Source organism: Grus americana, chromosome 2 (genome assembly GCF_028858705.1).
Source record: "Grus americana isolate bGruAme1 chromosome 2, bGruAme1.mat, whole genome shotgun sequence".
In the NCBI taxonomy this organism is placed as follows: Eukaryota; Metazoa; Chordata; class Aves; order Gruiformes; family Gruidae; genus Grus; species Grus americana.
The window spans coordinates 156,006,177-156,022,218 of NC_072853.1; the positions used below are offsets into that span (position 1 = coordinate 156,006,177).

Consider the following 16,042-nt stretch of genomic DNA (forward strand, 5'->3'; position numbering starts at 1 on the left):
AACGTAGCTAGAATTTCCACACTGTTCCTCCACATCATTAAGAGATACAAAAGCCACAGAATTAAAACACCTTTCTAGAAAAGCTATAGTGAAAAAAAGACGACCAATTATAATTGAAGTGTTAATAATGATCATGATTTCCATTTATCACTTTAGTTATTTAAACACTGAAATCTGACTTAGATTCTAAGAATAGAAGCTTAGGTACTAAGATACTATAACTATGGGGCAAGAATGGAAAAAAGCAGCTGTCAAAAATACAGCAAGCACTATACTTGAAGATCAACTCCATTTTATGCTTATTTCTTTCTCTACCCAAAATCTGATTATTCAAAGATGAACAAAAGAAAATCTCTGTGGGTCATCTGTTCACAGGGTACATACATATACGCTGTAACTCCTGGAGAGACTGGCAGAGACAGAGCTAACTTTGGCTCCGGTCTTAACTACAGACAAAAGCTTTCAAAAAAGAACAAGCCATCTTCTGATATGTTACATGCAAGACATTTGGGACTTTAACAATTTTTAAGTTTACTTATTGAGCTTTTTTAGCTATTGCTCAACAACGTAAAATACTAGCATCACTGAGTGCACAAACCACCACATAAAAGACATAACGTTTTCCTCACAGAAATCCATGACTGCCGTACCATTGCATTTCCAATGCTGGCCTCTTGAGAAAAAGATTCTTAATCAAGATGAAGAATCTAAAAGTTCCATAGCTTAGTAGTAAGAGCACGCATCCACTGGGAACTATGTGCTTCAATCCTGGAAAAAGGGCAGGTTATTTGTATTGTATTATATTTAAGACCTCAGTTTCTAAAATGAATGCCATAAATGAGAGGCATCACTTTTTCTTCTCATCCTCAATTAAAAAAGAAAAACAACCTCCAAACCAAAACCAACTTAAATCACTTCTGATTAGTGAAAAAATTTAAACTAGCCTCCTAGGGCAGCACCGTACTTTTACATCTTCCATCTCTTAGTGAAATGAGTCCATGGGTATTCAAATATTAATTCAGATTGGGGTAGATTTGAGGAATAATGTGATGCTAGTCAGTGAGGATGACTACAGACTGTTTATATACTAAAATTAAGTACTAAAAGATGTTAACATGAATAGAGTATGAAACTAGGGCAACGGTATAGAGTAAGAAGTGTTTCCACAAATTAATAGCCAAATTTTCAAATGTGCTAATTCCAATGCATTAAGATACACAGGTTTTTTTAATTTTACAGTTATAAAATTTTTATTTAAACTATATAAATTATATATAAATATTATAAATTATAGCTTTTATATAAAACTATTTTATAGTTTTAATTTTCACGTGAGTTTGGGGGGACAGGTTCTTTCCCCCCCCCCCCCCTTCCCTTTTGGGAATCAAAATATGTATAAACAGCCCAAGAATTCCAATATCTAACTGTTTCTTTCCTTGGGCTTTGGTAAATCCAACTTCAAAAAGGCTGGAAAATTACTTCTATCTAGTTCATTGCCAATTTTTATTTATTTATCTTGGAAATCTCTCATAAAATGTTCATAAAATGAACAAAATGGAGTTAGGAAACAAAAGGAAAATAGAGTTATTGTTTTACTTAGAATATGGAGCTAGATTTAGCCACTGCAGAAGACAGATGGTTTTACAGTGCAAAAAAAAAAGTGCTTACGACAGAGAAAGTTACAGGAGAAAAAGAACGTATGACAACTAGAGCAAAGTAGGCTTGAAGAGGCTGAGACCTTTAACTCCACTTCTGGCTCCAAATAAGAAAACATTTTTCACCTCTCAGATATTGCCACTTTGGTTTTCTTCTTCAGTTTTTCAGAGTAGCTTCAATACAAGCACTGCTTTACCTTAACTTACGTGTGTCTAGTTAAAATGCCTACTCGAAACGTAGGCTAAAAATACAGTATTTTCATTGCTTAACACTCTGATGTCTGCATTTGATCAACTGTAATTTAAGAGGACTTTATTAAAAATATTACGTAAAATAACTTCAAGTATATACGAAAATACATTTCTGTATACATCATGCAAAGGCTTATAACGGGGATCATTAGTGACAAGTCTTAACCTAAGATTTTTATCTTCCCCTATACTTGTCACCTGCATCTGTTTCCTATTTCCAAGTGCTGAAATTAAATTGTTTCATTTCAAAGCTTGCAACAGTGTTTCTCTGATATGCATTGTGAAAGAAAACTGACTTCATGTTTTAATTAACACTGAGAGGAAAAAAGCTTAGCATTCAGTACTTCCTGAAACATAGAACTGAATGGACTAATCTAGAAGCGAAGATCTCTTTCTGAGCTATTACCCATACTTACAGTGAAAGGTGCATTTTTCTTCCAGACTACACTGTTACAATGAAGATAGAATAACAATATATAATGCAAACTCAGAACTCCAACATTGACTTGATTTTTACCATGGATTTTCATTCAGAAATATCTGTGACTTCACATTGGCAAACTCCAGCAATTAACAGAACACGATAACTTAAAGAGTGCAATTCTGTAAGTTCAGAAAAATAGAAATATCCAAATTTCTCTGGAAATTTATCATTGAATACACTCTGTGATACAAAACAGTTTTTAAAAGGTGACAAAAGTAAACATATTGTAAGATGAACTACAAAGATGGTAATTCTCATGTTAAGCATAATTAAAAAAAAATCCACGTTCTGGCCTTTAAAGACAGCCAAAAAAACATTATTTCTGTAAAAGTATCTGACCCATTTCAGCAAGCCTGCAAAACAGCTGAACACTGAAGGAATTCTAGAGATTGGCCATGTAATTAGCACACACTAAGTATTCAGAGCTACTTGCTGTAGCACTGTAGTACAAAAGAGCTTTGGAGCACAGTGCTCTGCTCATTTGCATTTCAATATACTTTGCATCTCTTTAGTAAATGAGCTATAGGAATAAACAGACACAGAAAGAAAATGGACTTGGCTGCCTTTTAAAGCTAAATTGCATATTTTGCATGCACAAAACTAAAACCAAAGTACCTTCCTAGCATTTCTATGAATTCTAGTACTCTGTATTTTTATATTAAACATTAAAATTACATTTTGCTAGGAATATTGCCTACCAAGTTTTGTCCCATATCAAATATTTATCATGATTTGTAATCACCTTAAACTTCTAAGGAGTTGTACAGTAATTCCAGTGTGAACAGAATGATTTCTTGCCAAGTATATTTACTGTATTATTTAATCTGCAAATTTTATAAAAACTGAAAGTGTCCTTCAGGTGGAAGTCTAATAATAGCTTAGTCTTCCAGTAAGACATACACATATAGTATTATTTTGGCATTTACAATAAGCTTGTCCCATCATTTTTTCATATCAGATAATTGTTACAGAAGTTAACAATCTTCATGCACACGCAGTTGAAAGTTTCAACCACAAAATTCTGATGTCTGGACACACTACTGATGGTACAGGCTTTTTCGTGGGGTCTTTTTTGATTGTTGGTTGGAGTTTTTTCAGTTACAACTTTCTACCTATAAGCCAGGAAAGATGGCAGCAGCCTGACAGTACTTTTGATCAAACACAAGTTGTGTGATCTGTGAAATTAGGGTGATAGCACAGCCTTATCATACCCGAGGAAAATGGACTGGAAGATGAAGAATTAGTAGTTTAACTAGGTGTAGGAAGGTATTTATAAAGTACAGTATTTGGGGCCAAACATCAAACAAATACACAGCTCACTGCTGGGTGAAAACCATCTCCGGTTTTCTCAGTATTTTCAATCTTCTGGTGGCATGTGAAGAATTCCATATATTTAAAAAATTACTTTAAAATTAAACAGTTTTAATATATACCTTGTAAAAAGTACTTTCCACAAAAATAAAAAATACAAAATAGAATATTGATATGATGAAAGGGACTGACATCTACAACATTTTAAAATTTATACTATTCACTCTTCATGAGGTTTCCACAAAAACTCAAATATAGTCAGAAGACAAATACAAAATGAATAAAACAAAAACTAACCTCATAAACAAAATACACTTTGGCTTTTACATAGATTCCCATGCGCACTACTGCGCGCACAGCAGCATTCATACCTGGGAAGAAAAAGCAAAATCACATTGTTATAGATTATCCAATATTTTTTGTACACTATAAATTTTCAACATTTTTTTAAAAAAAGAAACATTAATTTATTTCTAAAGAAAGACAATGATCAGCATCTATTAAAACAGAAATTTGCTTAATGACAGTGCAATCAGTCCATGATTTGCTTTGTTACAATAATTATGTGGATGCTAGTATGTGTGTTAATCAGAGATAAAATTGCTGCTGATTGTAAAAGAGCATTGTAAAAGAAATAGCTACTAAACAAGAAAGTAAATTCATTTCACAATAATGATTAGTTTTCTGAAACGTAAAACATTCAGCCAGTTAAATTTTAGTTTCTTCATAGCAGAAATTATATTGTAACAGTTCTTTTTCCTGAGCTTTCCAAGGTAACACAGGTGTATACACAGTATTTTGTAGGGAGCACAGCCAAAGCTCCTGACATGAGCAGGTGCCCACTTGAAAAGACAGAAGCAGCAGTAAATTAACAGAAGAAATGCTGCATTGACTCATTTGACAGGAAAGTGCCTAAAAGCCACTTTGCTTCCTGGAACTGCAAGCTCACATTTGAATTCTCTGCTTACAGACATCTGACAAATTATACTAATCTAAAATCTTCCATTTAAGCCCAATGGTCAAATACTTAACCTCCTGAGCAACAGTGAAAGTTCCACTGGTCCCCCTACATGGGTCAAATGAATTCCTGTTATAACCTACCCCTTCAGATACTGTGTTACCTTACTTGTTATTCAGGAAGTTTCCAAAAGTAATAAACTAATTGCTTCCATACCACATAGACATAAGAGATTATGCAAAGCATGAGGACAGAAGTAGTTAGGCGACACTGAAAGAAATAGCCTCAGCACATCAGTTGAAAAGGGATGCCAGAAATGTGAAATCCAAACTATTGGGCACCAACTCTCCAAATCTGTTGCACTTAATATCAAAACAGCAAAGTAGGTGGTCAGCTCTGCTGTTCAACCTAGGTGTTAAGCGTTCACCTACCTGGAGATGTAAAAAGTCCCTAACTAGAATATATAAACCCACAACACAGTAAGCCATAAATATCTATTCCTACAATATCCACCATTATTGGAAAAAATACTGAGCTATGAAATCTTACCTGTCTGAAAAGAGAATGAGACTGAGGTTATTCTCAAAGATTTATTACTTAGGAACGTACCAGAAAGCCCCCGAAGTTGCCCAATGCAAAACAAAAAATTAAGTTTGCCAAAACCAAAAGTTGCTTTGTTGTTCATATAGATGTCACCTAGCCTCAAGATTAAAATCAAAAGTACAGTGTTTTCTTATCAATTCTGTTTTAGGAAATAACAGCAAGAATTCTCTCAGAGTCAGCCTCGTTGCAGAGGTGGAAAAAGTTCTCAAATGCCAAGACAGCTAGAAGAACAGCTTTGGATGATGAACTGGATGACGCAAAAGCAAAGCAGAGAATCTCATCTGACAGGCTGTACTGAAAAGAAAGTTAGCAAGCTAACTCTCAGATCAAAACAAATCTACTACACAGAGCAAAGTTATCTCCTCTGAGACAGTTTTCATAATAAAAAAACCCCCACCCCCACAATGTCCCCTGAAAAGTGGAGACAAAGACCTTTAACTTTATAAAGCTGACAGTTCTTCACAGCACTGCCCTTTTCCTCAAGCAGGGAAGACACAAGCACAAGCTACTCCTTATTAAGTCCACAGCTTGCTTCTATTAATGCACAACATGTTGTGTGGGAGGTTGGCTTTTTTTGTTGTTGTTGGTTGATATGGAGGTTTTTTGGTAGTTTGGATTTTGTGGGGGGTTTTTTGCCTTTTTTTGGGGGGGGGGGAGGAAGAGAGTGTCATTGTTGGCTTGGGTTTGTGGAGAGGGTTGGTTTTGGTTTTTTTTTTTTAGAGACAAGAAAAACTTTGTATATTATCCATTTAGCTGCAGAACTCTAGAAGAGCAGCTAAAATGTTCATTTTCTGAAGCAAAAAAGTTCATCCTCACCAAGTGAGGACTATTCAGAACTGCCCTTTTAAGAATCTTTGGGTTTTGAGGTTCAACTTTTTCAGGTCTCCCATTTAGCACCTGAGAAGAAACACTAAGACTGTTTCAGGTATCTAATCTAGGTTCCGTTATAAAGACTGTTGTCTCATTCAGCAGTAGTCTCTGTATTTCTCTATTCTAATTGGATACTTGGAAAAGTGTCTCTGATCCAAACAGACTAAAGCAGAATAGTTTTGTGAGGAAAAAAAAATAATAGGAAGACATTAAATATAAATATTCACATTTCTACCAAAGATACATACTTGTCTTTTATCTGTTTCTCGCTCACATTTCTGCTTTATTGGCCATGTATCCCAGTTTTATCATCTTCAGTTATGTACCTCTCTCAATCAGTGTATTTTAAAGAAGGGTAATAACTCTGTTCTCATTACAAATTGTCAAGATCTGCCATACCTTTGTTATGTATAAATTAGCCTATAAATGTTGATTTGGCTTAATGTTCATACTTCTAAAACAGAGTAAAATATAAGCATTTATGTCTCAAAATGGCAGATGCATTAATTCTTTCCCAGTGAATATATTCATCATACAGCCACATAGTTTCTTGGCAAATACTTTACAGTTTCTGTGTGTCTTACAGGAAAACTTGGTAAAATGCAAGAAAGGGCAAAAAGCCTAGGAAAAAAAAACCACCACAACTTCCAGACAGAAAGCATGTTCTTAGTACCACCACTGTAGCTTTATAAGTTTATACAGCATGCATTTTATGATTATTTGGTGATGTATATTTTATCTCTTTATACAGAAAAAGCACTTGGGTGTTTATTGGCAAGCTCCTAAAGAAGCGGCTTACAGTTCAGAAGGGCTGAGGACTGAAGAATGTTATAATTTGATATCTACAAAATACAGTTAAAACATACAAGTGTTAGACTTTTACATGTTAGCTATCTAAATCTGAATACACTGCTTGCAGTGGTTCAAGTATGTAAATACAGAGAATTTCATGCAGTCTCTGTAGAACTTGTCTAACAAAATGTTGCTGTATTTGATTATTTGTGGAGTCTTACAATAGCATTTGTGAATTACCATAATAACTATGAAATGTAACTATATGCGTATTACTGAAAAAGAGATTTACCGGGTTAACCATGGATTTAGTCCTGAATAATATAGTGATAAACATATAGGATTAGAATAGCAGCTTCAAAAGAAAGCCACGAGTAAAACCAGTATTTTTTTTACAACATAATTATTTAAAGTCTTTCTGAATTACCATTTGCTTTTGCATTAAAGCCTTTGACAGAGGAAAAGATTTATTTTGCTCTTTTGGACACAAAATTTAAGTAATCTGCAACTACTTCCATGGCTTTACATAATGTCTGAAATTAACTTGAGTTGATAATTTACTGTCCTTCTTGATACTGTCTATTCAATTGCCTTTGAAAGCAATAATTTTCATAACAGAGTTACAAACAGTACTGCAGAAATCTTTAAATTATTTTAAAGGCACTCCCTTCCCCCAAAAGAGTATTTCTTTCCCGTGCCTACATCCTGTTCCATATACATATGCACCATTACAACAGAGGAGTTTGAGTAAAATTAAAACCCTATTTTGTGTTTAAGACAAGTTTTCCTCACTTTAGTCAGCTAGACAGACCTTTAAATAAATAACTGTAATACTAACCATATAAAAGAAAAATCAAAACTATGCATCTTGGACAAGTATCAAGAAATACTGAAGTACCACCAATTTTAAAGATAAACATTGGCTTTAATGCAAGCTTAATGACTTAGCACATATGCGCAAAGTGCTACCCTGAACAAAGATCCGGACAACAAAACACAGAAACTAAGGAAAATAGCTAAACATCACCAAAGAAAAAGACTAGAAAGACTTTATTCAAGTATGTAAATGGATATATCAGTAATGATGTAAGAGCCTATAACCATTAAAAGGAAAGATGAGAAGCAGCAGACAAATACAAGAACTAAAAAAAGTTAAGAAAACAATTTGGGTTTGTTCCATTTACTTTTAATTACTTAACAGATTTTATTACATATAATCACAGTAATGACTCTAGATACCTAAATACTACACATTTTTTTAAAGAGTAACACTGTATTAGATCAGAACATTCTACTGCACAAATACCTACAATAGCATAACATCTAGACTACATACGTAACTCCATCTTCAAATTAAAAAAAATTATCTTGAGACTAGTTTCAATCACAGAATCCACTAATTATAGAAGCAGTTCCTCCAAAATATTAAATGCATTAAGTTACTCATCCATTAATAACTACATTCCTTATATTTTTTACATAAAAATTATATTTACAGTATTATATATATGGACATATATATGTACTTTATACATGTCTATACATACACACATACTATTATTTTCTGGAAAAGGTGCCTTTTAAGGGGGGTGAGAATTCAAAAATTCTTTGTGACTATCTTCGAATTACATAAGTGTTAAATAATTTGGATGACATAAAAGGAGTGTGGGTTATTTTGGTGTGGGATTTTTTTTTTCTTTTTTTTGTCTTTGGTTGTGTTTTGGTTTTGGGGGTTTTTTTTAATGTATTTGTTCAGTGGCAAAATTTCTTCTTCCGCTGTAAGTTACTGGGACAAGAGCAGTACATCTGCACTACATATTTAATATGCCTTGAAACATAGGGAAGCCTGTAATGCTTAAAACATAGAGCAATCATGTTCTATGATATTCCAGACCATTTCCATGTAATCCCTGACTTAAGCTGTCTTCCACAACACCAAGTTTTTTGAGTTTATCTCAAAAATAACATAGTCACATTCAAAGACAATAATCTTGAGTCAGCAAATTGGGCAACAGCTCAAAGTAGCCGCAAACACATAATTCCCCAACGGCACACAATCACCTTCTGTCCAAAGCTTTCAGATGGCATTGTTCCTGCTGCGGAGCCATACCTATCATGGTCCTAGAATAAACAGTCTGATCGGAGGTTGTACGAACCTAAGTGACCTATGGCATTCAAAACTGTCTGTGGCAGCCACTGGCAACCTACATAGAAATACAGCCAGTGTACTTCATGACCTGAAGCAGACCATGGCCAGAGAGTTCCACAAAGTGAAGACAGAAGCATGACTTAAAACCCATTTATTAGTCCACCTTTCTGAGCTGCAACCACTACAATTTAGAAATAGTCCAGAAATTGAACTAACCCATACATTTTGAGAATCAATTGTCAAAACATCTTTCAACTCTGAAGGTACTTGTGATTATGGTGGAAAGTTCTTGGTTTAGTTCACAATTTAACAGCTGGCTAGCTAAAGTGATGAACTGCCAAGTTCAGTACTGATTTAACATCACATGTACAAAATACAAATCTTTTTTCCTGTGAAATAAAATCACTGATAAATTCTTTAACTGTACCAAACAAAAGAATATGCCTGTGCTTAAGAAGTGGTGACTAAACCGTAATAGTTCCAGTATGACGTATACATGTTCTATAGTCTTTAACATTCCATAGGTAGTAAAAAGGAAAACAAAAAAACATCACAAGGAAATACCACAAATGTGGGGAAGTAATTTAAAACTTAACATGTCCTATAAATAGAAAGGTTTGTGTAATTTACATAATGCTACTTCTAAAAAGTACAATAACAGCAAAGGCGGTAACTTATATTTTAAAATAATTTCAAGCATATTTTGTTCTAGGCTAAGATTTACAGCCCAATCTAAATCAAGGCACTATTGATATGACGATCATGAGTTTAATGCAACACTAACGGCTGTTCTTTCTACTGAATTTCCTGTGAATTCAGTTTGCATTACAGGTATTCTGAAGATTTCTAGTGTCTAACAAATCTAAGAAAAAACGAAACAGGAGACCGGAACTCTTTTTTCACATTAGTACTTTTTCACCCACCTCAGAGTTAGTAGTTTTGCCTCACCTACAGTTTGCTTGAACATATATTTTCAAACAACTCTGCAGTAATAGCAGCATATTTCCTTCTGTTTACACTTCACCACTTCACTTCTCTCCCACATTTGCCCTACAGAGGGCAAATGACCTTGACAAGTCATGACTCATTCTGTCCCTCGTTTAACTCCTAACCTAGCATGCAAATGGACTTGAGGTTGAATATTTTACACATCTATACTGTTACCAAGATAGTAAGGGTTATGAATCTAAGCTGTGTTGAGTTGAAACGATCAAGTTCTAAAATGTTTTGGGTTTTTTTTTCCTCCTTGTTCTTCTAAGTTAGGACAGTAATGCTGCCTACAAAACAACTTGGAAGGCATCCAGTTTACTTTGTTTGGTCTTTGTGACAACCTCACTCCTCAGACAACAACTTTCACAGGCTATTACTTTTTATCCCTCCGTGTAAATATGCTGCAGTTGCGATCTGCCAGATAATAAAGTGTAGATGCTACCCGTGGATTCTGCCAGTCCTGTAAATGCTTTAATTCACATAGTGGGAAGTACAGATTAATACTTTATAAAAAGAGATACATCTGCTGCTGCATTACATAATCTCCAGCCACGCGGAAGCAAGTAGCAGGGCTCAGCCTCTTGCTGAGCACGCTACTGCTGCTCGAGGCAATGCCCTGTCACACTTTAAAATGGCGATTTGGCGACCAGACCATTAAAACAGATATGCCTGGATTCACAGTCCCTCCTAGAATCATTTAGCAGGGGAATTGATGACATTGAAAGCGAACTGTGGATAAAACTTGAACAAGTGCAACCCCACCGAGGGGCAAAAGAGAAGCCATTTAAGCGCACCAACTTGCATTTTCTCTGGAACCGCAGCATTTTCCTCTCCGATTGTTACCAAATCCCTTCCACCCCTCACTAGAAAGAGTTTGAGATAATCCCAGGAAAACCCGGGGGCTCCCCGTTATTCCTGCGGGCAGAGGGAGGGAGGGAGGATGCTTCTCCCGGCCCAGATGACGCAAAGAGGCGGAATCTGCAGCGACTCGCAGCGGATCACGTACACACCGGCGGTGGGGAGGGAGCGCGGAGACACTGGTCCTTGCAACCTACCACCTCATGGCCGCGCCGGCAAAGAGAGGCGAGGAGAGGCTGCTGCCCGCACCCGCGGAAATGGGGCAGAACGCCCCAGCCGCGTGCTAGGCCCCGCATGTCCCCGCGTAAAAATCTGGGGGACACGGTCATTAAACTGCCGAGCCCACACAAAAACGAAAGATAGGCTTCCCCCTCCTATCTCTATTCACAAACGCGAATAAAAGTGCCGTTTCTTCGAGTGAAAGTACTTTGGAGACACTCCCGGGGAAAAAAAAAAAAAAACAAACCCCAAACACAAACGTAATTTAAGGCAAGGAGCTAAAAGTAATCATCATTAAACAACTCTCCTGGCAAAAGCAGAGCAGGAGTCCTCTCAAATAGCATGGAGCATTGCACATTTGAAATGTTAATTAACTGAAACTTTCAACTATTAATAACTATATGAGATTTTCCTGGTAGAAAAGGGAAACGAAAGTGTAGGAAAACACGACTTCATGACTAAGTATATTGCGATCAAGTCTCTTTTCTTTCCCTTCCCTCTTAAAGTCTATAGGTCTTTTGTTCGCCCTGACCTGTAGCTAGGACTCCCTCTACACTCAAGAGATTTAAGGAGGTGAAACACGTTCCCAACGTACTCCTACAGGGCTAGAGAGTAAACTACCATGTGAGCTTTCTAAATCATGGGTAGGAACATAGACATGTTCCCGGTGCCAAAACCAAGTGAAAAGCAGATGAGGCGAGGGCTGGCAGAGCTCCAGCAGCGCAGACAGCCTCCCACCCGCCGTGCGAGGCAGCACGACCTCCTCCCACGCTCACATCAGCCATCCGCTCTCCCCCCTCATTCTCCTCTCCCCCACCATCTCCCGAGGGGTGAAGGCATTTTGGTGGTAAAAGTTACCGGAGCGTTCCTACATCCTTCCCTGCCAAGGCAGGCTCGGAGGAAATGTGATGAGAAAGGGAGGGAGAAAAGATGAGGGTACGTTTGCAGCTCAGGCGCCCAGGCCGCGCAAAAATGATTTATCTTTTAAATAATCATATTAAGAGAGACAGCTCGAAGACCAGCACGGAAAGAGGAAGCCGAGAACCACGGCAATCTCGTATGCCCCGCTCCCAGACACCCACCCCCTCCCCCTCTCCACTACCTCCATGTGCCCCTACCGGCGCGGCTTCCCCCAGACACCCCAGGGGCAGCCCATGCTTCCCACCGCCTTCTGGCAGGCGCTGCTACACCCACCGGCTCCTTCCCCAGCCTCCCGTACGGGCGCCCTGCCTGCCTGGGAGGCCCTTGGCGCTCCTGCCTCCCTCACACCATCCCCCGACGGGCTCCCCACCCTCACCCTCCCTTTCCGCTGCCCCCATTCTCCACCGTGTCCGCGGTTCCTCCCCCCCACTCCCTCATCTTCTGCCTCTCCTTCCCCTCCTCCTCCCCTCGCTCCCGGAGCGAACGGCGTGAGCAGCTACCTTGGGCATCGCCGCCGCTAGTGAGCACCCCGATGGCCTTCCCGGTGCCCGAGAGGTTCTCGAAGAACTTCGGTTGGTGATCCATGGCGCTGCGGGGGCGGCACCGGCGGGCGAGACGGAGCGAGGTCACTGAGGGAGCCCCTGGCCGCGGGGCTCTGCCCTGCTACCCGAGGTGCACACTCCGCTCGATCAAGTACTTGGCCTCTGCTGAAAAAGAACCCGAAAAATCCCGGTGTGGGTGTGTTTCTACAGACAGGTATATTTCTATAGAAAAAGTGAGAGGAGGGAGTGGCTGTGTGAAAAATCCCGGGGGGGGGGGGAGGGGGGGGGAAACCAAGAAGAAAAGGTGAGGAGAGAGCAGAGAGATGCAGCCCTCACATCGCAGCCAGCCACCCGCCCGCCTCTTCCCCGCCGCGGCTGCTTCCTCTCCCCGCTGACAGCCCTACGCGGCGCGACCCGGCACCGCCCTCCAACGCCCCTTCAGGAGCGGCGGTTGACGGGCGGGCCAAAGGGCCAATGAGAAGGCGAGCTGCCAGCTCGAGCGGCAGCCGTTGCGGCGGGTGAGGCGGGCCGGTGCAGTGCAGTTACGTTCGGAGGCAGCTGGCAGGTTGAGGGGGAGGGGTAGGTGGCGCGAGGCGGCGGGCGGGAGCGGGCGGTGGCATGGGAGGGGCTCCAGGTGAGGGCGGGCTCCTCGCGGCGCCTGAGGTGGGGGCGATGTGGGAAACATGGTCGGCGTCTGGCGGGGCGGCAGCGGAGGGAGTTAGTTAGTTCTGTCGGCCAGAATTAACTCATCTTCTCTGCGGTAGCAACTGAATAGCACCGCGTGTCCCCGTCTCGCGCGTGTGGAGCCGCGAGAGCGGGCTGCCCGAGCAGCCCTTTCCGCGAGAGCTTTGCTGGGGCTGCCTTCAGGATCCCGCCTTGTGGGGCTGGGCTCTGCGGGCTGAGGCTGGTCGGAGCTCCCGGCCCAGCCGTCCCTTGTGAGTCTCGCTGCAGGCCTGGCGGGCGGCTGGGGCTGCGCGAGTGGGAGCGCCTACCCGTCTCTGCTAGAGGCTCGAGTGGGAAGTCTGCCGCCAGCATATCGGTTGCTTACTGCCCGATTCTTGTGAGTCCGCTTGGCCTGCCCTGTCACGCTCACCTGTTGCTCGGAAGACTTGCATCAGTGAGCAGAGAACACAGCGTCCGCTGTGAATGCAGAATAAGTAAAGAGTTACTTCTGCCATCTGGCAGGGCTGGTGTCACACGGCCTGGTCCACGTCCGCCTTGTCAGACGGGGAAACCCAAAGGCCTACAGCTCTGTTCATTCTCTTTTGCCTCCCTTATCCCTTCTCAGGTATGTCTTGCTGCTGTGGCATCTCGAAACTGTAGCAAATGTTCAGGCACAGGTAGGAAAAGGAAGTTACTTGCTGTATTTACAGCTTAGAGACAAAGGTTGACTCTAAGGGAGCAACAGAGGTAAAGCAGTTGGGAGAAATTATTTTAGGTAGGAATCCCAGTCTTTCTGCCTGGCTTTTTGTTCTCCTCTTGTGCGCTGATGCTTTTTCTTCAGGAATGCTTAGTACTGGTAGACAGGCGCTTTCTTAAACTCTTTGTATTATAACGCTGCATTGAGTACAGCAGAATAATTCTGTTGATCATAGCAATGTGTGTAGTCACAGAAACAGCTTAAGACCCCAATTTTGTTAACTTAAGCAAATAGAGCTGTATTGTCCTGAATACAGTTCTTTGCGGTACCTAGCATAAGTAAAAGTATTTGCAGAATCAGGGGCTGTTACTTGCCCAAAATTATAAAGCAAGTCAGGGAGAGAGTCAGGAACAACAGCAAAACGCTGACTCAAGTTTTATATTTTAATTGCTGTAATAATTATTGTTTTTATTGAACATCTTCATCACATCTCAGACTTAACTCACAATGTAAAAATACATGTGCTCATCCTGTCAACTTTCACACAGGCACACGCAGAAATACAGTCATTTGAGTAGTTCAGTCAAAATTACTCATAGATAAATGTTTGAAGAAACTGTACCTGCAAATAGGTATCTACACCTAGTATGTGTAGGCAGCTCACGTTTGCAAATCTACTCAGAGGTTAAAATGAGTGTGTGATTTGACAACGGAAAAGACACATTGCCAAATAGTTTGCATACTCTGAACAACAGTGATTCTACAGGAAATTTACTGTATTCTTTCCTGAATCTGAAGAGAGCTCTGAGTCACAGATGATAATAAAGGTGAACTTTTGTTACAGAAATATATAAACCCCCATAAAGTCTCACGCTGTTCAAAAAGGTTCTGTTTTGAATTGCAATCACATTAGTTTCTTGGAGAGTAGCTCTGCAAAAGCTCAATTAAGGTCTTTTAGTGAATCAGGGCATGATCCAAAACCTGTAAAATCATTAGAAATGTCTTTGGCTAATGTGAACTATTATAACTACTGTAAGATCATGAACTAATGATAGTTTGTCATTTGAGCAACACTTTGAGGAAGCTTTGCATTGATTCTGTTCGGTTCGGTGCAGATACTTAGTCATACTTTAGAATTGGCTTTGTTTTATTCAGTGTAGCTAAAGCATTCACACTTTGGAAGTAGACTTGTACCTCTTGCTGCCAAATACAGCCTTGATGCTGAGAAGCTGTTATTTTCTGAAAGTATTTTTTCTCCAATTGCCTTATGGTACTTAATGAACTTACCAGTGATGCATTTTTTTTTAACTTTTGTCTAATTAAGAAGCTGCCTATAATTTCACTGTTTTCATAATTTATTATAGCTACTCATTGTTCTTCAGCAGAGCTCATAGGAAAGAATTGTATTTTGTCTGTGTCAAGTCATTAACGTAGAGGTGGGAGGAGAGGAAAAGATGTGGAACTGTTTGTTCCTGAGGCTGTCTTGATATAATTAAATATCTTCCAGCAATACAATTGCCTATAATCTTAAAAGGAATGAATTCTTGGCTTAAGTATTGAAGCTTGTTGGGGGAAACAGTCTTATTTAACCTTGTGGGATATAGTTGCAATGCAGCTATGTACACATGTATAAATCATACTGACACTAAGAGAATAGGCTGTTTTGAGATATGCAAACTGATAAAGAAACTGCATATCTGAATAAAACCTCAGCAGGTAATTTGCACACTACATTAGGCACTCTAATTGTCCTCTTACTGTAACACTAAATAGAATCATATAGAATCATAGGATGGTTTGACTTGGAAGGGACCTTAAAGACCATCTGATTCCAACCCCCCTGCCACGGGCAGGGACACCTTCCACTAGGCCAGGTTGCCCAAAGCTCCATCCAACATGGGATAGGGAGAGGACAGGTGGCTTTTGACTCTTCCCTGATACTGACTACTGCAGATGCTCTGCTGCATCCTTTTCTTATTGCCTGTTTGTTCCCTGTGCCATCTAGGTCAAGCCTATCTGCACATCTTTAAATTTTATTGCTACTTAAGAAATCCTGATTGACCCTTTAAAAATACTTT

The 16,042-nt window shown here is 39.7% G+C and overlaps 1 protein-coding gene across 5 annotated transcripts in view; it reads right to left on the reverse strand.

The window, feature by feature from the left end:
• PFKP (phosphofructokinase, platelet) overlaps window positions 1-13,042 on the reverse strand; it is a 48,050-nt gene extending 35,008 nt beyond the window's left edge. For 2 of the 5 annotated variants that reach the window (XM_054815364.1, XM_054815366.1), the window contains exons 1-3: window positions 12,941-13,042; window positions 12,563-12,769; window positions 4,000-4,073 (exon numbers count right to left, since the gene is read on the reverse strand). In XM_054815364.1, coding sequence (XP_054671339.1) covers window positions 4,000-4,073; window positions 12,563-12,647 — 159 coding nt within the window. In that variant the 5' untranslated portion in view covers window positions 12,648-12,769; window positions 12,941-13,042. Of the gene's footprint in view, window positions 1-3,999; window positions 4,074-12,259; window positions 12,297-12,562 lie in introns of those variants that run through there. The other 3 variants (XR_008575726.1, XM_054815368.1, XM_054815367.1) reach the window with 3 other exon arrangements.
• Window positions 13,043-16,042: the final 3,000 nt, after the last annotated feature.